We start from the raw sequence: 22,166 nt of genomic DNA, 5'->3' as shown, positions 1-22,166 counted from the left end.
TCTCATATAGTCCTTGCAATAAATTCACAAGGGGACTCTTTGCCCTGTTTCACATATGGGGAAACTCGGGCTCAGAGCGGTATGGGAGCTTGTTCAGGCTCACACATTCATTCTCTTTCGATTGCATGGTGTTGCTTTCCTGAGTTTAGAGCAGCAGGGATCTACTCCAGGGAACTCACAGGGTCTTGAGCATTCTTGACTATTCTTACCACACGGATTTTTCAGGAGAACGGCTCCGTAGGGAAATGCAGATTGGGATGGGAGCTCGAGGCTGGGTTCTACAACTCCTTGCCTTCCTCTTGGCATCCCTTCGGCTCCATCTGCCTGCCCTCGGGCTCCCCACCTGTGGTCATGCTAGTTCTCCCCTACAGGGAAGCTGACGGAAGATGTGGCTGAATTTGTGCACAGCTGGCAGGAGCAGGCCCCCAACCAGCCTCCAGGGCCCACGACCTCCTCCCTGCCTCGCCCTCCGTGCCTGCAGCAGAGCCTGGGAACCATGCAGGTCTGGATCCTGGGGAGAGCCCCCCACTTCAGCCTCTACCCCCACCCTAGTGTCTAGCTTAGGTTGGTTTCCTTCTACTTCTTGGGAAGTCATTGGCTGCAGGGGCCCAGGGTTGCTGGTGCCCATGCCCCTTCTGTCTGCTCTCTACCCGGCCCTTTCTCTCCCTTGGGCTCAAGTTGGGGTGCTGTATGGGACTGGCAAAGTCAGAGGGCTTTACCTGGCCCTGCCAGCCCCCAGCTCTGGCTCCTGGCCCTTGCCCCAGGGTGTGTATGACCGCTGTGAGGCACTGCTGCGGCCCCCCTTTGATGCCTGCCATGCCTATGTCAGCCCTCTGCCTTTCACGGCCAGCTGTACCAGCGATCTCTGCCAGTGAGTGGGGAGCCAGGGGGGCAGGCGGTATTGGGTTGAAGGGAAACCTCTCCCAGTCTGGGGTGGGAGTTCATCACGTGGGCCACTGAGCTTGATGATCCCAGGCCCTAACAGGTATGTTTCCCAAAGCTCTGAAATTCTTATCTGCGTAGGTGGGACCGACCTTCCCCATTCAGCTGAGGCCCAGAAATGGGGCCTGACTCCCTCAGGGTCACATAAGTCAGGGGCAATGTTGAGACTAGAGCCCAGGTTTCCTGCCTCCAGTCTAGGGGTCTGTATACCTGGCTGCCTTCTCTGGCTCCCTTTCCCAGCTGTGTGGCGAGGAAGGGTGCCCTGAGCCCTGGCAGTCTCTATCGGGTGCTGGCGGGCTGGCTACAGGGTGGATCTTATTCCAGTGTGACCCTCAGTTTCCCTGCACAGATCAGCGGGTGATGAAGCCACCTGGTGCCGGGCACTGGCAGAGTATGCCCGGGCATGTGCCCAGGCAGGTCAGCCCCTGCAGGGGTGGAGGAACCAGCTCCGGCCATGCAGTAGGTGCAGCCTGGTGGTGGGCAGGGAGGGATTCCAACAAGTTCTGTCCTGGGGCTGTGGGTGGCATTCCCAGGCCTCAGCTCAATGTCCTGTCCTGCTGAGAACCACAGTTATCAGAGCGTTAAGCCCTAAGGTTGCATCTGCATGTGATAGATGGGAAAACAGGCTCAGAGAGGGAGGGACTGGCCTGGGGCCACCAGGGTGGCTCTCAGCGTCTCCCAGGCTCTCACTAATTTCCTGGTCACCTGGTGCTCCCACTGGGACTAAGGGAATCAGGAAAATCAAAGCCCTCCCACCCCCGACCCCAGGGCTTGGGGTGGGGCCTGGGTCGGTCCTGGCAGAGCTGGGGCCAGAAGGGAGCTGTCAGGCCATACTGCTCCCTTCCTTCCAAGCGGTGCGCTGCAAGGAGAAGGCCTTTATCTACAACGAGTGCATCGCCTGCTGCCCTGCCTCCTGCCAGCCCCGGGCATCCTGCGTGGACAGCGAGATAACCTGTGTGGACGGCTGCTACTGCCCCGACGGTATGTGAGGGGTGGTGTGGGTACCTGGCAGCCTCTTCCTGGCCCGACACGGATGGGCATGGAGCAAGGGCTCAGAGGATGCTTGCTTGCAGAATGAATGAAGGAACAAACAATAAGTGAATAAATGAATGAATGGATGGCTTAAGGGAGGTGAGAGTAGGGGCAGAACTGTGGCTCTTGAGAGGTTCATCAGGGTATTTAATTTCATTGGGACTGAGCTTTTTAAGGTGTGTAGATGAGGACAAGTCATTCAGTCATTCATTTATTCATTTATCACACATGCATTTGCTTAAACATTCATCCACATACTGTTTTCATGGTGTATACATTTGCAGCACATCTATAGTGTGCAGCTCACATGGCTAGGCTGGGGGTTAGGATAAAAAATATAAAGATACAGTCATTGACTTTAGGAATCAAAATCAGGTTGCTGTGATAAGACACTTACACACATGACTCTAGTCTGGGGCATAATCTGGTGAGGACCAGCTCAGCGGTTCAGACAAGAAGAGATATAGGGATTCATTTCAAGAAGAGAGACTGTCAGGGAAGGCTTCCTGGAGGAGGTGGCACCTAAGCTGGTTCTAGATGCAGTGACAGGCTTTTGAGAGGTGGGGAGGAGAAGCTAGTCAGTATGCATTTTGTTTGGGGTGGGTTGTTCTCTGAGAAAGGTCTGGAAGTGGGATTATTTGCTCAGAGGGGATTAAGCATTTATATAGGAGAAAGTTTGAAAGTGAGCTGGATGGTGAAGGAGTGTGGATGAGATGCTGCTTTTCACAGGCCCCGGAGAGCCATGAAAGGTTTGTGAACAAGAATGGAGGTAAGTTAAGTGGGCCTTTGCTGTCACCCTAGGGCTGATCTTCGAGGATGGGGGCTGCGTGGCACCAGCTCAGTGTCCCTGTGAGTTCCACGGGACCCTGTACCCGACTGGTTCTGTGGTGAAAGAAGACTGCAACTCCTGGTCCGTGTCCACTGCTGGGGAGAGGGGAAGGGGGAGGCGGTGACTTCTGGGGCTTTCCCTCAGGGCTGCCCCTCCAGGATCTGGGAGCCTGACCACATGGGAGTGCTCACTCAGCATCTCTGAGTCAGGAGATCTCATTATATCCACTCTGTGGGTGGAATCTCCACCACCCATTTTAGAGCTGGGAAGACTCAGGGTGGGGCAGGAGCTCTGCGGACCCTGCAACCCTCCGACGTCTATCCTAGTCCTGGAGGGGTGAGCCCCTGCCCCCCTGGTCTCTGTGTTTCAGCACATGCACTGCGGGCAAGTGGCTGTGCAGCACATCTGTCTGCCCAGGTATGCCTGGCCCCACCTTGGACCTTACCCCTCTACCAGTCCCACAGCTTTTAGGGCAGGGAAGCTCTGGGGGCCAGGCCTGCTGCTGGCGTGGGCGGTCACTCAGTTCCATTGGCTCAGCATGCCCCTCTTCATTTCCTCAGAGCTGCTTTGCCTGATTAAGGGGTTTTGCTCCACCCCTGTTAGGGAGGGTTTTTCATGGGCTCCTTCCTGGGCGTGGGGGGCCTGGACCGAGTCTGGTCTCCATGCTCGGGGCCTGGTCTCCTGTCAGAGGGAGATGCTCGGGGCAGGGCTGCATCTCCCTTCAGACAGGCCTGCGGGGGCAGGGCTGCATCTCCCCAGTGAGCTGGGCTCTCAAAGGGAGGGCCAGGGCTCCAGACACACCCTGATACCTGAGGACAGGGTGCCGTCTTCTCTTCCTGCTCAGAGCTGCAGGGAAAGGCACTCCCTGTGGGGCAGCTCCCCTGGGTTAGCTGCCTTTCTCTGCCCCTCAGCCGAGTGTTCAGTGACTGGCGACATCCACTTCACGACCTTCGATGGCCGCCGCTACACGTTCCCTGCCACGTGTCAGTACATCCTCGCCAAGAGCCGCTCCTCGGGCACCTTCACAGTGACACTGCAGAATGCCCCATGTGGCCTGGTAAGGGCTGGGACCCCAGACCTGATCCAGCCAGCCACCCCTGGCTGCCGCCCCCTAGAGAGGCTGGGGATTTAGGGCAGGGCCTCAGGTCCTTCCACAGCCCACTCATCCTGCTGTCCATTCTTTCTGGGCAGAGCCAGGGGGCAGCAGACTGGGTTCTGGCTCCAGAACATCTGCTAGCTGAGAGTCACTTCCCTGTCCTGGGCCTCATTGTTTATTATTTTTTTAATTTTATTGGAATATAGTTGATTTACAATGTTGTGTCATTTTCAGGTGTACAGCATAGTGATTCAGGTATACATATACATATATTCATTCTTTTTCAGATTCTTTTCCCATATAGGTTATTATAGAATATTGAGTAGAGTTCCTTGTGCTGTACAGTAGGTACTTGTTGGTTATCTATTTTATATATAATAGTGTGTGTATGTTAATCCCAAGCTCCTAATTTATCCCTCCCTGCCCCCCACCACATTTCCCCTTTGGTAACCATAAGTTTTCAAAATCTGTGAGTCTGTTTCTGTTTTGTAAATAAGTTCATTTATATCACTTAAAAAAAATTAGATTCTACATATGAGTGATAACATATGATATTTGTCTTTCTCTGTCTGACTTACTTCACTTAGTATGATAATCTCTAGGTCCATCCGATGTTGCTGCAAATGGCATTATTTCGTTCTTTTTTATGGCTGAGTAATATTCCATTGTATATACATACCACATCTTCTTTATCCATTCCTCTGTCGATGGACATTTAGGTTGCTTCCATGTCTTGGCTGTTGTGAATAGTGCTGCAATGAACATTGGGGTGCATGTATCTTTTTGAATTATGGTTTTCTCCAGGGATATGCCCAGGAGTAGGATTCCTGGATCATATGGTAGTTCTATTTTTAGTTTTTTTAAGGAACCTCCATACTGTTCTCCATAGTGGTTGTACCAATTTACATTCCCACCAACAGTGTAGGAGGGTTCCCTTTTCTCCACACCCACTCCAGCATTTACTGTTTGTGGACATTTTTTTTTTAAACATCTTTATTGAAGTATAATTGCCTTACAATGGTGTGTTAGCTTCTGCTTTATAACAAAGTTAATCAGTTATACATATACAATATGTTCCCATATCTCTTCCCTCTTGCATCTCCCTCCCTCCCACCCTCCCCATCCCACCCCTCTAGGTGGTCACAAAGCACCGAGCTGATCTCCCTGTGCTATGCGGCTTCTTCCCACTAGCTATCTATTTTACATTTGGTAGTGTATATATGTCCATGACACTCTCTCACCCTGTCACATCTCACCCCACCCCCTCCCCATATCCTCAAGTCCATTCTCTAGTAGGTCTGTGTCTTTATTCCCGTCTTGCCACTAGGTTCTTCATGGCCTTTTTTTTTTTTTTCCTTAGATTCCGTATATATGTGTTAGCATACTGTATTTGTTTTTCTCTTTCTGGCTTACTTCACTCTGTATGACAGGCTCTAACTCCATCCACCTCATTACAAATACCTCCATTTCATTTCTTTTTATGGCTGAGTAATATTCCATTGTATATATGTGCCACATCTTCTTTATCCATTCATCTGTCGATGGACATTTAGGTTGCTTCCATGTCCTGGCTATTGTAAATAGAGCTGCAATGAACATTTTGGTACATGACTCTTTTTGAACTATGGTTTTCTCAGGGTATATGCCCAGTAGTGGGATTGCTGGATCGTATGGTAGTTCTATTTGTAGTTTTTTAAGGAACCTCCATACTGTTCTCCATAGTGGCTGTATCAATTTACATTCCCACCAACAGTGCAAGAGAGTTCCCTTTCCTCCACACCCTCTCCAGCATTTATTGTTTCTAGATTTTTTGATGATGGCCATTCTGACCGGTGTGAGATGATATCTCATTGTAGTTTTGATTTGCATTTCTCTAATGATTAATGATGTTGAGCATTCTTTCATGTGTCTGTAGGCCATCTGTATATCTTCTTTGGAGAAATGTCTATTTAGGTCTTCTGCCCATTTTTGGATTGGGTTGTTCGTTTTTTTGTTATTGAGCTGCATGAGCTGCTTGTAAATCTTGGAGATTAATCCTTTGTCAGTTGCTTCATTTGCAAATATTTTCTCCCATTCTGAGGGTTGTCTTTTGGTCTTGTTTATGGTTTCCTTTGCTGTGCAAAAGCTTTTAAGTTTCATTAGGTCCCATTTGTTTAGTTTTGTTTTTATTTTCATTAGAAGGTGGATCAAAAAATATATTGCTGCAATTTATGTCAAAGAGTGTTCTGCCTATGTTTTCCTCTAAGAGTTTTATAGTGTCCAGCCTTACATTTACATTTAGGTCTTTGATCCATTTTGAGTTTATTTTTGTATATGGTGTTAGAGAATGTTCTAACTTCATTCTTTTACATGTAGCTATCCAGTTTTCCCAGCACCACTTGTTGAAAAGACTGTCATTTCTCCATTGTATATTCTTGCTTCCTTTGTCATAGATTAATTGACCATAGGTACATAGGTTTATTTCTGGGCTTTCTATCCTGTTCCATTGATCTATATTTCTGTTTTTGCACCAGTACCATACCATTTTGATTACTGGAGCTTTGTAGTATAGTCTGAAGGCAGGGAGCCTGATTCCTCCAGCTCTGTTTTTCTTTTTTTTAATTAATTAATTAATTAATTTTTGGCTGTATTGGGTCTTCATTGCTGCACACGGGCTTTCTCTAGTTGTGGCAAGTGGGGGCTACTCTTTGTTGCGGTGTGTGGGCTTCTCATTGTGGTGGCTTCTCTTGTTGTGAAGCATGGGCTCTGGGCACGTGGGCTTCAGTAGTTGTGGCACACAGGGTCAGTAGTTGTGGCGCATGGGCTTAGTTGCTCCGCGGCATGTGGGATCTTCCCGGAGCAGGGCTCGAAACCGTGTTCCCTGCATTGGCAGGAGGATTCTTAACCACTGCGCCACCAGGGAAATCCCTAGCTCTGTTTTTCTTTCTCAGGATTGCTTTGGCTATTTGTGTTCTTTTGCATTTCCATACAAATTTAAAATTTTTTGTTCTAGTTCTGTGAAAAATGCCATTGGTAATTTGATAGGGATTGCATTGAATCTGTAGATTGCCTTGGGTAGTATAGTCATTTTGACAGTATTGATTCTTCCAATCCAAGAACATGGTATATCTTTCCATCTGTTTGCGTCATCTTTGATTTGTTTCATCAGCATCTTATAACTTTTAGAATACAGGTCTTTTGCCTCCTTGGTTTATTCCTAGGTATTTTATTCTTTTTGATGCGATGGTAAAAAAAAAAATCTCTAAAATTGGTCTAATTCAACTTAATCTCTGCTTCCTTGGATTGTACCTTCACCATCTCTGTATTCGTTTATTCATTCGTTCATTCAGCATATACTGAACATCTCTTTCTTCCAGAAGCTATGTTAAGTCTTTGGGGCTGGGATGAATTAGACCTGGCTCTGCCCTCCTGGACCTTACAGTTTGGTGGGTGAGGCAGACAAGAGACCCCCATAACCTACTATGTTACAGGAGCTGTGACAACATGGACAGTACAGAGTAGATCTCCATGGAGGAACTTTTCCCTGTTATTGTTTCACCCAGATGTCGGGTGGGAGGAGGAAGTGGATCAGGAAAGGCTTCCTAGAGGAGGTGAGCCCTGAGCTGTGTCAACCACTTGTGAACATAGCTCAGAAAAAGGCCAACTTGCAGGTCTGGGGTAGATGTGAGCTTGTTTGTCTCTCAGTAGTGACTGCACTGTCCCTGAGCTGACCGTGCTAGCCAACCTCACCAGTCCTGGTCTGGGTGGCACTCAAGCTCCTCCTGGCATAGAGGAGCAGGGGCTCACACCCATAGCCAGGGGAGCCACCCCCAGTCCCTCCTCCCTGCTGGCTTCTGCAGCCCCAGCACTGAGGGCCCTGAGTGTAAGCAGACATCAGCTGGACATGCCCCTCACTGGCCCTGGGGACCCATGCTGGGCTGTGGACTAGGTGGAGGGCTGGGCTTTCTCCCTCTTTAGGCCTCAGTGACCCCCACCCCTTTCTCTGCCAGAGAATGGCCTGGCCCTGACCTTGGCTGCTGTCTGAGTCAAGAGAATACTTGTCCTCAAACGTTGGGTCACTCTCATCACATCCTGAGGGTGGCAAAAGGCAAGGCAGACAGACACAGCCCAGCTGGGCTCCTTCCCACTTATGGAGGTCTGACGTCTTAGAATACCTGAGGGCTGTGGGACCTCGGGGGGTCCCTTACTCAGCCCTCTCTCTAACGTGTCCCTGACTGGCTGGCCAGCCTCAGCTTGAGGTAACTTGCTTCAGTGCTGGATGGCGCCTCTTGATAGCATGTTCTTTTTACCATGAGCCGGGTCTTCTCCTTGTGACTTCATCCATGCTGATGAACTGATGGAGGGCCAGCTTTGGGCCAGTCCTGTGCTGGGCACAGTGAGGGTTATACAGATGAATCTGACCTGGTCTTACCCGCCGGAGCTCACAGCCTGATGTGGGAGGTCAGTCACGTCCTCAGGTCGGTTGCTTCAGTATGAGATACAACACGATCAGTGCTGTAAGAGGGGAGTTCTGTGAAGGAAGAAATACCCCTATGGGGTAGAAGAAAGGAAGAGGGAAAGCCTCATGGTAGAGCTGGCATTTGAGCTGAGTGACCTAAAAAGTGGGCCTGAAAAGGGAAAACAGAAATAAAATATGTATATTTGAGGATGGGGAGGAAGGGGGGCAATCCAGGAGGATTAGAGCACATGAGAAAGGCAGTGAGGTTGGAATGTTCTAGAATGTATTAACACAGAAGCAGAAGGACTTGGCAACTGGCTGACTGCGGCTGGTAAAGTTAGGGGGGATGTGGGAGAGAAGCAGGAAAAGTCAAAGAGGAAGCTGTGACTTCAGTCTGGGTGAACAGAATGGGGTGGGGTGAGGACAGTAACGGAGAGGGTGATGAAAAATACTTGCACAGTGCTAGGAACTTCAATCACTTTTGCATACAGCATCTAGTTTAAGGCTCAAAATACCCCCACGTGGTAGTTATTATTATTCTCCCTCTTTTAAATGAGACAAGCTTACAGAGGCTTGGGGCACTTCTGACAACCCACAGCCAGCAGGAGGAAGAGCTGAGCCCGATCCAAGGTTGGATGTTGTCCAGAAAGCCTGTCACAACCTATTATTAACATCTTATGTTAATTACAAATAATGAGCCAGTATGGATACATCAGTAACTAAAGCCATACCTTATTCAGATTTCCTTAGTTTTTTACCTAATGTCATTTTTCTGTTCTAGGATACTACATTACATTTAGTCATCACATCTCCTTAGGCTCTTCTTGGCTGTTATAGTTTCTCAGACTTCATTTTTGATGACCTTGAAAGTTTTGAGGAATACTGGTCACTTACTTTGTAGAATGCCCCTCTTTTGGAATTTGTATGATGTTTTTCTCATGGTTAGAGTGGGGTTGTGGGTTTTGGGGATGAAGATCGGAGGTAAGGTGTCATTTTCATCACATCTTACCAAGGGTACACACTATCAACGTGGTTTATTATTGTTGATATTGACCTTGATCATCTAGCTGAGGTAGTGTTTGCCACCGAGAAGTTATTCTTTTTTCCCCCTTTCCATACTTTCCTTCTCTTTGGAAGAAAAGTCATTATGTTCAGCCCACACTTGAAGAATGGGGAGTTATGCTCCCCTCCTTGAAGGCACAGAATTTACGCGTTTTTCTGCAGATTCGTTTTTTTCTCCCTGATATATTTATTCAGTCATTTATATCAGCATGCACTCATGGATATTTATTTTATAATTTGGTTTATAATCCAATACTTTTTATTTTGTTACTCAGATTGTTCAGCTTTGGCCATTGGGCAGTCTTTCATGTGGCTCCTGTGTCCCTTTGACACACTTCCATCACTCTGTGTGTGTGTATGTACTTCCTTAACCTTTCGGCCCTACAACATGTACCAGGCTCATCTCGTATATTTCCTGTCCCAGTCCTAGAATCAGCCATTTCTGCAAAAATATTACCAGGCTTTCTTGGTTCCTTTTATTAGAGAATGGTGTCAGAAACCAAGACCTGGGCACTAGGTATGCTCATTGCTACTGGGGTATCATTTCTTTTAGGCCATTTCAGCTGACAGAGAAAGGAAATATATGAATAACCCATGCATATCCTTGTCTAATCAACATATATACACATGTCGATAAATATTTCTATAAATAACCATTTGTTATGTGCTAATCAGCAGTTCATACTCATGTTCCGACTCTAAGGTACTACCATATGGATCATTCTAGCCTCCTCCCCTTGCTTATCTCTAAACACCCACTCCAACAGTAAGAAACCTGGCTTCCATTATTCACCTATTCATTTACCTAACTGTTCAATTCCAGTCTACATGTAGAAGAGTATCAGAATTATTATCCTGTATCTCCATGGGAAATAACTTTATCAAGTAGAGTGCAGTGCTTAGGCACAATTCCTTATGCTCTTAGTCTTACAAACTCCATTTATTTCCAAAGTAACTTAGGTCAACAGCTTTCCCCAAAACCCCTTTAGTGAGGTTGTTTCATGTATTTGTAATATATTAGATTCTTTTATCACAGTCTGCATTCCATTCTGGGATCCCCTGACCTCCTACATGATTTTTTTAAATTGCACACGTTAGCATTCACTCTTTATGCTGTAAAGTTCTGTGGCTTTGACAAATGCAACCCCAAAGTATTTCATGCACTGTTTTCTTATATGTATCCAATAGGGAGGACCAACCCCATGTTGTATCTCTATTTTGCAGAGGAGAGAACAGAGGTTTGTAGAAGTTAAGTGCATTCTTTAGGGTCTTATGGCTTTCAGTGACATCAGGATTTGAACCTAAGACTGACTAAAGGTGCAGGCTTTCTTCCTGCACCAGTGACATGTCCAGGGGGAACCAGAGGATAAGTGGGTTTGACAAAGAAGGTGATATTTTAGGCACGATGATTTTGAGCTGTTTCAGGGATTGTCCCCTTGGGCAGAAACTTAAAAGAAAGGTCATAACTGGTTGCACAATGTCTTTCTGAAAAGTTTCAAGCTCTGATCAGTTCATTTCAGTGCTCGATTGTATTACTTTCCTGTTACACTTTCTCTGGCTGTCTTTGAACTTAGGATAAAGTCCAAAAATATTACAAAGCTCTGCCTAAGCTGGCCCCTGCCTACCTCTTGAAACTTAAACCACTTTGCCCAGTGGGCTCTGACCCCTCTGGTCTTCTTTTACATCCTTCAATGCAGTAAAAGCCTTCCTATCAGGGATTTTGTACAGGTTGTTCCTTCTGCCTAGATGTCTTCCCCATCGCCTTCTTCCGTTGCCCAGCCAGCTTCTATGCATCCTTCTGATCTCAGCTCAAATGGCTCTTGAGCTTTTTTCCCATGCCTCAGTTTTCTGATCTGCAAAATGGAGTTTTAGTAGTACTTACTGAATAGGATTGCTATGATGATTAGGTGTGTAAATATGTTTAAAAATATCAGAATGGTACCTGAACATAACTCTAAAGTTAGCTGTTATTATTATGTCATAATAATATTGTAGTATAACTGTTATATTATTGTTATGATTATTTTTACATTACTATTATCATTCCCTAGGATGACCTTTCCTATCTCTGCAGGCTAAGTCTCGTTCCCTCACTATATGCTTTCCTAGCACCCTACACCTGTTTTCAGCACTGATCACAATAATAATTAACCAACTTTGTAATTACTTATTTAATGTCTGTATCCTACACGAATATCTATTCTTCTTGAGGGCAGGGACTATATCATTTTCATCATGTATGATTGTGTGACCATCTTCTGTGGAAGGGAGGTATGAATGGGCCCAATGTGTACTACCCATTTCAGAGATGAGAACCTGAGGCCTAGAAAATATTAGCTCATTTCCTGCCTGCTTATGAGTGGAGCTTGATACTCTGCAGGATGTGACACATAGAAAGAGCTACATAAACATCCATAAAAGGATGAAATTAAAGCCCTGGATTGCAGTCAGGTGGGGAAGCCAGTGTTTCAGGGGCTGGACTCTGGGTCATCTGGGGTCCATCTCTGCTCTGTGTCATAGCCTGAGGGTTGACTATCATTTTTATTTGTATTATCCCAGTTCTGCCACTAACCTTCTCCAGTCTGTGCCTCTGCCTTCCCATTCCCCAGATGAAAGCATTTGGTTAGAGGACCCCTAATGTCCTTTGGGCCTCTGTCACTGTGAGGAGGCTGCCCCTAGCCTCAGACTGTGCTGAAATCCCTGCCTTTGGAGGGCTCTGTTGGGACCAGCAGGCAAGACAGACTAACTCTGCCCCTTTGGCCTTCCTTTCTCTCTAGAACCAGGATGGAGTCTGTGTCCAGTCAGTGTCAGTGATTCTGCATCAGGACCCTCGGAGGCAGGTGACCCTGACCCAAGCAGGGGATGTCCTTCTGTTTGACCAGTACAAGGTCACGCCACCCTACACAGATGGTACGTCCCTGGTGGATGAGAGCTAGCTGAAAGGTGGCGGCCCAGGCTCTTCTGGCCAAAGGCTCTGCCACATGGGCAACAACTCACATTCTAGTACTGGGTGAATCAGGCCAGGGGGACACCTTGGTCCCAGCCACATGGACTCTGGACTTATAAAATTATCTTTGTCCCCATCCCAACATGACAATGGGCTTCATGGCAGTATGATGGCCTCTCCTAACGTTAGGATATTAATGGAGCTGTCTTCCATCCCTACTCTATCTATTAATTGTTATCCTTTCTGATTTCACAAAGAATTTGTGATAGCTCATAGGAAGCACATCTAACAAAAATGGCAAAACTATTAAGAAATAAAATGGCACCAGAAAAAATTAAAAAAGAAAAAAGGATAAGGGCTCAAGATTGAGAAGAGGGGAGATGCAACAGTGTAAAGAGCCCTGCCCCACCCCCCAAAAAGGCAAAAGCCACAAAATGTGTAAAATTCACTACAACTGAATCTAAAACTTAAAATTGCTACAATTGAATCTGAAATCATATTGTGAGCTTCCTGGTAGTCACTGTGGAAAAAAAAAAATATGTAGTTAAGAATTCTCCTTTGCTAGAGAAGGAAACATACCACTTATTTAGGGAGGCAAAGCTTTAATTGGCACTCAATGCTAGAAGAAATTTCTCAGCGGGAGCTGCTACGGTAGGTTGTCCCTGGGTCCTGACTTCATCATTGAATAGGATTTTCTCAAGGCTCCCCAAACCAACCCCCAGTCAGAGCCTCACTGTGTGTGAAGACTGGGCTGGGTATGGGGGTCAGCGTGGGCCATGCAGGTGGTGGCGGTGGATGGGGTGATACTGTCCAAACCTCCTACATCCCCTCTCCCGTTGTGTGCCCAGACGCCTTTGAAATCCGGAGGCTCTCGTCCGTGTTCCTGCGCGTGAGGACCAACGTGGGTGTACGGGTGCTCTACGACCGCGAAGGACCGCGGCTGTACCTACAGGTGGACCAGCGATGGGTAGAGGACACCGTGGGCCTCTGCGGCACCTTCAACGGCAACACGCAGGACGACTTCCTGTACGTGCCCTGACCCGGAACTGGAAGGAGAGGGGGAGGCAGGCCCTTTAAGAATGTGTGCGGGCTGGCACTGCCTAGGAACGTTTCTCCTGGGCTGCCGTGGGCTCTCACTGTTCCCAACGTGCACCATTGATTATTTAGTCCTCTACATTTAAATTTAAGTATGTTTCTTTAAGGCAGTGGTTCACAGTCTTTCTTGCGCCAAAGAATCATCCCGGGAGCTTATTAAAATGCTGATTCCTGGGTCCCACTCCTCAAGAATCTGATTTAGGGTACTGCCCGGGAATCTAATTTTTAATAAGCACCTCTGTGATTCTAGTCTGTGAGGTCTAGAGAGATACCTTGAGAAATACTGTTTTACAGTGAGGTCTTAAAATGGGTGGACCTCAGGCTGAATTTGATTTGGCTCACGGTTTTGTCTGTTTTAACTGGTTGTGAACACTTTTAGATGAGTGTGAGCCCCCAGTAAACCAGTGATGCCAAAACCCTTGCTTTCTATCCCACCAGGCCATTTTAACTCACGTACCTCTCCTGCCTGGTGCTGGTGGTTTAAATCCTGTGAGCCTCCCAGTATTCTGGGGAGGACTATTTCCCATGAACTGACAGAGAGTTGAGAGAAAGTCTATCTAGGCATGGACACAGTTTAGGAATTTGAGAGAGGACGAGAGTCAGACCTTCCAGAAGGGAGAACAAAGGGTTGATCTTGACGGCTGAAGGTTCTGGCCAGTCCTTCAAGTTACATGCGTTGGGTGATGCAGAAGGAAACGTGAGAGGCTTTCTTCAGACAGAAATGAGAATTTGTTCGGAAAAGCAAGAACAGGAAAAACCTGAGAGCTTTTCCATGCATGTACATTTTAAAATGTAGCATCCTACTCTGCCTTGCCTGGTGGAGCTGATGTTAGGGCAGCTGGTTAGAATGGTGGGGGCAGACCTTGTTTCGTGTGTGGGCTGCTTGCCATACTGCTAACTGTGAACTCTGGGTGGCAATACTTCTGTGTGTAACTTGAGTGTTCTCACTGCTCTGGAGCAATAATGTGCCTGTGGTGGGCCCCAGGCAGAACCTGCCCCTCATGGACACTATGATCTCTCTCCATTCTAGCATCTACACCCAGTTCGGTGACTTTTGGAGGCTGGTGTTGTCTAGGAAACATGCCTTTCCCCTTCCCCCCTTTATTGCCCCTCATGTGACTATTTCCCACCTGGAGAGAGAGGGAGGGCAAAGGAGTTTGGGGGAACTGCCCTTGGGGAAGGGAAGAGGAAGTCCTAATGTGGTGAAGTTTGGTTGATGGTGTCCCTGTTTATCTCTTTCTGACCTGAAGAACTGGGGTGGGTGGTGAGGGTGGTGCAGTGTGTGGCCCCAAGCCCATTTGGAGCCTGTTGAATGTGATGTGTGTGTGTATGCATGCGCATTTGTAATTGTATGTGTTTGAATGTGTCTGTGTAGATCCCCTTGGCTGTTTGCGTGTCTGGCATATATTTGTGTTCTGTGTGTGTGTGTGCGCGTGTGTACATGAGCAGGTGGATGCTTACCTGGGTGTATGCTGTACATTCACTTGGGTGCACGTGGGCCAGTGTGTGAATGTGGCTCTGCCATGGCTGCAGGTCCCCAGTGGGTGTGCCTGAGAGCACCCCACAACTCTTTGGCAATTCTTGGAAAACACTGTCCGCCTGCTTCCCGCTGGTCTCTGGCTCCCCGCTGGACCCCTGTGATGTGCACCTGCAAGCCGGTGAGGTGATCGGGGAGGGGAAGGGAGGATGGGTGTGACTGGTTTGAGAGAGATGAGATGGGAACCTGGGCATGAGGATGTTGACCACATTGGGTAGGAGTGATCAGAAAGGAGAAGGTGCGGGGAGGGGACTGGGCTTCACTTCTGGTGAGGGTCCGGCAGAAGGGAACCTCACGTCCTATCCCTGTCACCTACACACACATTTGTACCAGCTCCCCCATCCCAGGGCAAAAGTCCGAGGCCTCACAGTGGCCCCACCAGGCCCTACGCTCTCCTCCCATCCCCCTTATCTCACCTCCTCCTCCCCCCATCTCCCACCCTCCCCCTTCCTCCAGCTGCACTGGCCTCCTTGCTCTCTTCCTACACAGCCTGGTCCTTCTCCTCTCCAGGTCTTTGCACTTGCTGTTGCCTTCACCTGGAATGTTTTTCCCTCATAGACACATGCCTCACTCTCTCACCTCTTTCGAGTTTTTGGTCAAACATCTTTCCACTGAGGGCTTCGGACCACTGTGTTTAAAATCACAATTCCCCTCCCGCCCCAACTTGCAATCCCCATTCTCCTTTCTAGCTTTCTGTCTCTCCTTAGATTCTTCCCCTTTAATTTACTAGGTAAGTCGTCTAGTGATGATCTTCTCCAACCAGAATGTCCACTGTATGAGGGCAGGGACTTTTGTCTGTTTCGTTCACTCCCTTGACTCCTTCTGGCATATGGATTCATGCCTGGCATGAGGAATGCATTGCACGAGTGCCTGCGCATGCGCACACACATACACACACACTCCCGTGTACAGAGTCCCCTGAGCTGTGGGGAGGGAGGGAGGGAGAGACTGGGGCCTGGGGCACCAGGCAAACCAGACCTCTGACCCTCGGCCCGTTTGTCTGTCTCCAGCCTCCTATGCCCTGCAGTCCTGCAGCGTGCTCACTGGGGAGCTGTTTGCGCCCTGCTCCGCGTACCTGAGCCCCGTGCCCTACTTTGAGCAATGCCGCCGGGACGCCTGCCGCTGTGGGCAGCCCTGCCTGTGTGCCACGCTGGCCCACTATGCCCGCCTGTGCCAGCGCCATGGGCTCCCCGTCGACTTCCGCGCCCACCTGCCAGCCTGTGGTGAGTGCCCCACGCTTGTGTGCCCGTGTGAGGACGGCTGGAGGAGCCGGAGCTCCAGATCTGAGTGTCCACCTGCCCCCCTGAACTCTCCCCTGGGACATCCTACAGTCTCCTCCAACCTAACACCCCTTCCTCCCAAACTGCTTCTCCTCCTGTGCTCTCCATCTCTGCTGAGGGCCCCCATCCATGGATTACCCAGGCCTGACACCTGGGGCACGTGTCACCTCCGGTCCACCTCCAAGTCCTGTAAGTCTGGTCAACTGCAAATTCAGCCAGTTCTCACCACCTCCATTGCCACCACCCTAGTCACAGCTACCTAACAGGTGTCCCTATAGCCTCTTCTCACTGCTGCCAGAGTGAACTTTCTAAAGATCACTGGCTGTGTGGCCCTCAGGTTTGAGTGCACACGTGGCTCAATGGGCCTGGGCTGGCCGGTACCCACCCCAACTCCCACCCCAGGCCACACACCTCTCCATGTCTTAGTCATCTCTGTGCCCCCAGCCCCAGTACAGGGCCCCACTCTCAGTAAGCTTTAGCAAATGTTTGTTGAATAAATGGAGAAGGCACAGTACAGTAAGTCCCCTACTTATGAATGAGTTCCGTTCCTAGAGCATGTTCGTAAGTTCAATTTGTTCGTAAGTCAAACAAAGTTAGTCTAGGTACCCAACTAACACAATCGACTGTATAGTACTGTACTATAATAGGTTTATAGTACGTTCACATCTTTGAAAGTTCATAACTCGAAGGTTCGTATGTAGGGTGCTTACTGTACTGGGAGTCAGGAGGCCTGAGTTTTATTCCAGCCCTGCAGGTAACTTTCTGTGTGTCTGTGACAAGGCCCTGCCCGTCTCTGAGTCAAAGTTTCTCCAGAGCTGGTTGGACAGGGCCACATTAGAATCATCATGGGAACTTTTAAAAAATGCACCTATCTGAGCCACATACAGTATCAATTAAAACAATGTATCTGGCAGTGAGGGGCAGGGGTCAGCATTTTTAAAAGCTCCCAGGTGGCTTGGATGTGCAGCCGGGGTGAGAGCAACTGGGCTGGGCAGTCTAGGTGGCTCTACTGGCCCTGACAGGCTGTGGGAGACCCCAGGGGAGTGGGATGGTGTCCAGATGAGGAGAGGGCAACCCTGAGTCTTGGACAAAGGGCCCCGAGAGGCTGCTGGAGGGAGCACAATTGATCTTCATAACCCACAGAAGCGAGAGAGGCAGAAGTGTGTGTGTATTTACACACCTGTGCATGTGTGTCTGTGGGTGAGTGCAGGGCTGTCAGGGGGCAGTGACTTCCACTCTTTCCCCAGTATCACTACCTAATACGAACGCCCTGCAGAGAAAAGGAAATACCAATGGCAGGGTCCAGGCTGAACCTGGGAGGTGGGACCCACCTCTATGGCTCTGCCATTCTGGTGTAGTGGGAGGCAGACTGGGTTCAAATCTCAGCTGTGACCTTGACCTGCTGTGTGACTTTGGGCAAATGTCTTAACTTCTCTGGTTCTCAGTTCTCCTCTTTACGATGATGACTCCACCCCACACAGTGGTGAGTAAGAGAGAAAAAAAGCACAGTTACATTCCTCACTACAGCACTGTCCTGTGAGGCTACCAAGGAGTACAGCCTCTGTGTGGCTCCGTGTGGACAAACCTGCCAGGACCTAGCCGGCCCTGAGGCCTGTGCAGTTGATGGTGGCGGCGACCTCAGCGGGGACGAGTGTGTGGAGGGCTGTGCCTGCCCACCAGACACCTATCTGGACACCCAGGCTGACCTCTGTGTTCCCAGGTGAGCAGGCTGGCTTGAGCTCTGTGTCAGGTGGTGATGAGGCTGGGGGTCTCCAGAGCATAGGAAACTGGGGTGCCTGACCGGGCCTCTCACGTCCCTACTTTATTCATCTCACAATCTCAGGGCAGAGCTTGGAGGGTAAGCTGGGTCAGTGGTCAGGTGGGCTTCCTCCTCTAGACACCCCTCCACCCTCCCTGGCCTCTCTTCTCAGCTCTGGCTCTTTGCTTCAGCCCAGCTTCCCCACAAGACAGAACAACCCCGCAGAGCCAACAGGGTCTCTGCCCTCATCTCCCCTCTCCTTCCACAAATCTTTACTGACCTAGTATGTTCCAGACATTTCTAGGCCCTGGGAATTCAGCAACGAACAAAACAGAGTCCTGCCCTCACAGAGCTCACATTCTGGGTGGTGAGACAGATAATAAGCAAATAAACAGATCCTTAATGGGGCTGGTGGTAACCAGAGCTATAAAGCCAAATACAGCAGAGTGAGAACAGAGGGTCCTGGGGCAGGGAGGGGTTACTGTTATGTCATATGAAGTGAGCATGGGAGGAAGGCCTTTCTGATGAGGTGACATTTGAGCAGAGATTTGAGTGAAGAGTGCTCCAGGTGGAGGGGCACAAGGGGAAGGCCCTGAGACCTGCCTGTGGGCGTTCTCGGTGTGTCTAGAGGGCAGAGCTGGGGGAGAGGTGGCAGGTGGTGACCTCACCTCACAGGACCCCGGGGCTGACTGACAAGGTCCTTGTTCCCTTCCAGGCCTATTTCTCCATCTGTAAAATGGTATCACATTCAACTGAATGATGGGGGTGCTGGAGAGAAGCCCCTTTGGGGGCATATTTGACTCACTCAGAGGCCTTTTTGAGCTACAGTCCTCCCTTGAGATCCAGATGTGTGCCCTGCCCTGACCCCTTGAGTTTGAGTATTGCCAGCAAAGGGAGCCTCTGAGGGTTATATGGGGCGGAGGAGGATTTAGAGAGGGAGAAGGTGGTGAGAAGCACTGGGGTTGGATGAGTTCAGCCATCCCTTCCAGCCCTTGACTGCTCTGCTTCAAGGCCTGCACTTGGCCGTAACCGGCAGGTGCCGTGGGAGGTGTATGAGAAGGCAACACAGTCTTTGGCCTCAGATGACCTACAAAGAGGAGCCTGCAGAGACGGTAGCATAAGGTTCTCCACCTTGTGCTAGAAAGATGACGTATTTGGAGGGCCTAGCCTGGTGTTCACAGTATTTTAACAACCTGTGTGGTATAGGCACTGAGCCATCAGAACGGATGCTGGGTCTGAATGCCCCTGGCTGGCTGAGGGGTGGGGTCCCTGTCCTTGGCGGTCCCTGCCCCCGGCTCCTGAGCTGGCTCACCTTTCTCTGTTCCCGGCTTTTATAGGAACCAGTGCTCCTGCCACTTCCAAGGAACGGATTATCCCCCTGGAGACAGTGACATCCCGTCTCTGGGCCACTGGTGAGCTCCCTAGACAGCAGCATTATTATGTTTTCTTTATTATTATGATTATGATTATTTTTAATCTTAGTCTGGCTGTGCCTCAGGGCATGCGGGAACTTCCCAGACCAGAGATCAAACCCGCGCCCTCTGCAGTGGAAGCGTGGAGTCTTAACCACTGGACCACCAGGGAAGTCCTATTATCCTCTCTTTAAATAGAAGTTGCTGACTAAAGAAAATTCAGCAGTGCAAAACTTTCCATGAAGCGACACCCACCCTCCCCCTCTGCACAGGGAGCCAGGGACAGAAGTCTTTCTGAATCCTGCAGTAACCTGAGTGCAGTAACTCGAGGTCTCCGGGCCCTGCAGTGACTGGATGGGCTGATCTCAGTGCCTCTCTCTCTCTCCGCAGCCACTGCAAAGATGGGGTCATGAGCTGTGGTAGCAGAGCCCCAGGTAAGGGTGACAGGGAGGGTGGGGCCTCCTTCATGGTAGTGGGGTTGTGGAGAGGGGGGTGGAGAGCTCGAGGACAGACCAGGACAGGGACACCCCACCCCAGGTCTTGTGCCACACCGAGCCTTCTGTATTCCTTGCCCTCTCGGGAAAGGCTCCAGCTTGGAGGGCGGCATTGTGAAATCCTGTCCCAACCTCAGCCCCACTCAAGTGGCTGTCCCTCCTGCTTCTCGAGGAGATGCTGAGACTCCATCTCCCTCAGGGGTAACCAGCTGAGGTATCTGGACAGTCCCTTGACCTCCCCTGGGTCCTGGATTTCCTCTGTCTGACCCATCACGTGTCTGCTGAGGCTGACTCTCTGTCCAGTGCGGGATGTGGGATCACAGCAGTGGGGAGGATAGGCTGAGCCTTTGAGACGCTCACAGGCAGTAGAGATGGGGGCATCAGGGTGACACACTGGTGGATCAGCCTGTGAAGGCCTTTGGAGTGGTAGGGCAAGGAGGCTGGAGCCTTCAGGGAGGGCCTCCTGAGGCGAATGATGCCACTAAGTATGGAGATTGGCACAGAGGAGATCAGAGAATAGTCATATGGCAGGTGGCAAAGAGCAGGGCCTTCAAACTCAGGTAACCCTGGGTTCAAATCCTGCCCAGCACTCACTACGTGTGCAGCCCTGGGTAACTCGCTTCACCTCTCTGAACCTTCACTTCCTCTTTTGTATATAACCTAAATTCCTATGTTCTCCCCACGTTTCGTGTATGTCCCTGAGAGTGTTTTTCTTTTTGTTGTTTCTGGCTTCAGGTTTCTGCCCTTTAGGACTTTTACTTCATCTCCTGTAGCTATCCCTTTCTCTCTGTTCCATCCCAGGGTGGGCATAGAACTCAGCCCCCCTTTATTGATTTTCCTAAAAAAGATCGTTCACATGGTATAAGTGTATATGGCCGACATGACTGAAGGCTCTGGGAGAGAGAGAGGGTTTATGTCACAGAAATACAGGTAAATGGGAAGTTGACTTCCATGTTGTTAAAAGTCCCCTGGGCACCCTGCCACGCTGCATGGCTATCCTCTTTCTGGCTCCTCTTCTGGTCCCTCTGGGGCACCTCCTCTCACCTTATCATGCCTTTGAAAGCAGAAGTGACTTCTCTCCATTATATGGGAAAATAGGGGATAGTAATACCTCACAGAGTTGTTGCAGGATTGAAGAAGAAAATGCACATGAAGGGCCTGGAACAGTACCTGGTGGAAAGGACACGTCCAGTAATTGGTACTGGTGGTGGTTGTCCTATTGTGGGACAGCACACACCCCTCCCGCCCAGTGTGATGTGCACTTGGGAACCCAAGGAATGCCTGAGGGGCAGCAAGGGCATGAGAAAGCATCAGAGCCCCATCTCTGCCTGCATCCTCCAGATGCTGGTCCCCAGGTCTCCCTACCCCCCCCACCCCGCAGCCCAGGAACCCACCCCAGGCCCAGGTGTTCCAAGCATCCTGCTGAGTGTCCAGGCTCTTGCCAGCACCACCCTCTCCTCTTCCAGCTGCTGCCTGTCCAGCAGGCCAGGTCTTCGTGAACTGCAGTGACCTGCACACCGACCCTGAGCTGAGCAGGGAGAGGACGTGTGAGCAGCAGCTGCTGAACCTGAGCCTGAGCGTGCCAGCCCGTGGCCCCTGCCTCTCAGGATGCGCCTGTCCCCAAGGGTATGTATCTGTGTTGCCGTGGGTTACCACTCCCGAAGGCTGGCAGAACCAAGGACCATAACGTGGAGTGAGGGGCAGGGAAAACCTCACACAGCCTTGCAGGGAGGCACCAGCCCACAGCTGGCCAGTGACAGTGTAATGACTAGCGAGAATCTGAGAAAGAGCAGGAGGGTGGGGGGCCAAGCCGCAGGGGAGTCCACCTGCCTCTGCTGCTCACCAGCATGTGGCCTTGGACAAGGACAGGGCCTAGCTCCTCTGAGGCTCAGCTTTTCATCTGTAAAATGGGAATAATAATAATTCCTACCACCTCAAGAGATTGTTGGAGGATTAAATGAGGTGCCAACCACTGGGTGGGTGCCGGGCATACCCTAGAGGCCTCATGGGCTGAAGACCGTGAGAGAGGAAACCCGTGTTTAGCTCTCAACCTTCATCCTTGCAAAATTCTGACCAGGTGGAGGGCTCAGTGTCCTGTAATACTTGAAAAAGAAAGGCCCCACCCTGTGGAAGTAGTCTCCCTCCTGGGTGCCATCACAGCTGGGTGATCTGCACGAGCTGAGTTTTGAAGGTCGCCTCATGGGTGCTCTGCGTGCGGAGGTGGCTGCAGGGGCCCAGTGCCC

The 22,166-nt window shown here is 49.9% G+C and overlaps 1 protein-coding gene across 2 annotated transcripts in view; it reads left to right on the top strand.

The window, feature by feature from the left end:
* Nucleotides 1–22,166, top strand: part of OTOG (otogelin) — a 90,804-nt gene that overhangs the window by 11,342 nt on the left and 57,296 nt on the right. Inside the window, exons 7-21 of one of the 2 annotated variants that reach the window (XM_082341337.1) lie at nucleotides 372–502; nucleotides 765–871; nucleotides 1,292–1,401; nucleotides 1,795–1,923; nucleotides 2,776–2,884; nucleotides 3,174–3,220; nucleotides 3,715–3,860; nucleotides 12,177–12,309; nucleotides 13,195–13,372; nucleotides 14,975–15,099; nucleotides 15,989–16,201; nucleotides 17,786–17,978; nucleotides 19,355–19,429; nucleotides 19,820–19,863; nucleotides 21,390–21,549. In XM_082341337.1, the coding sequence (XP_082197463.1) occupies nucleotides 372–502; nucleotides 765–871; nucleotides 1,292–1,401; nucleotides 1,795–1,923; nucleotides 2,776–2,884; nucleotides 3,174–3,220; nucleotides 3,715–3,860; nucleotides 12,177–12,309; nucleotides 13,195–13,372; nucleotides 14,975–15,099; nucleotides 15,989–16,201; nucleotides 17,786–17,978; nucleotides 19,355–19,429; nucleotides 19,820–19,863; nucleotides 21,390–21,549 (1,900 nt within the window). Of the gene's footprint in view, nucleotides 1–371; nucleotides 503–764; nucleotides 872–1,291; nucleotides 1,402–1,794; nucleotides 1,924–2,775; nucleotides 2,885–3,173; nucleotides 3,221–3,714; nucleotides 3,861–12,176; nucleotides 12,310–12,339; nucleotides 13,373–14,974; nucleotides 15,100–15,988; nucleotides 16,202–17,785; nucleotides 17,979–19,354; nucleotides 19,430–19,819; nucleotides 19,864–21,389; nucleotides 21,550–22,166 lie in introns of those variants that run through there. The other variant, XM_082341336.1, reaches the window with a different exon arrangement.

The sequence above is a fragment of the Balaenoptera borealis genome (assembly GCF_965194805.1).
Source record: "Balaenoptera borealis genome assembly, chromosome: 11".
Classification (NCBI taxonomy): domain Eukaryota; kingdom Metazoa; phylum Chordata; class Mammalia; order Artiodactyla; family Balaenopteridae; genus Balaenoptera; species Balaenoptera borealis.
This window is presented reverse-complemented; position numbering and strand designations above follow the sequence as displayed.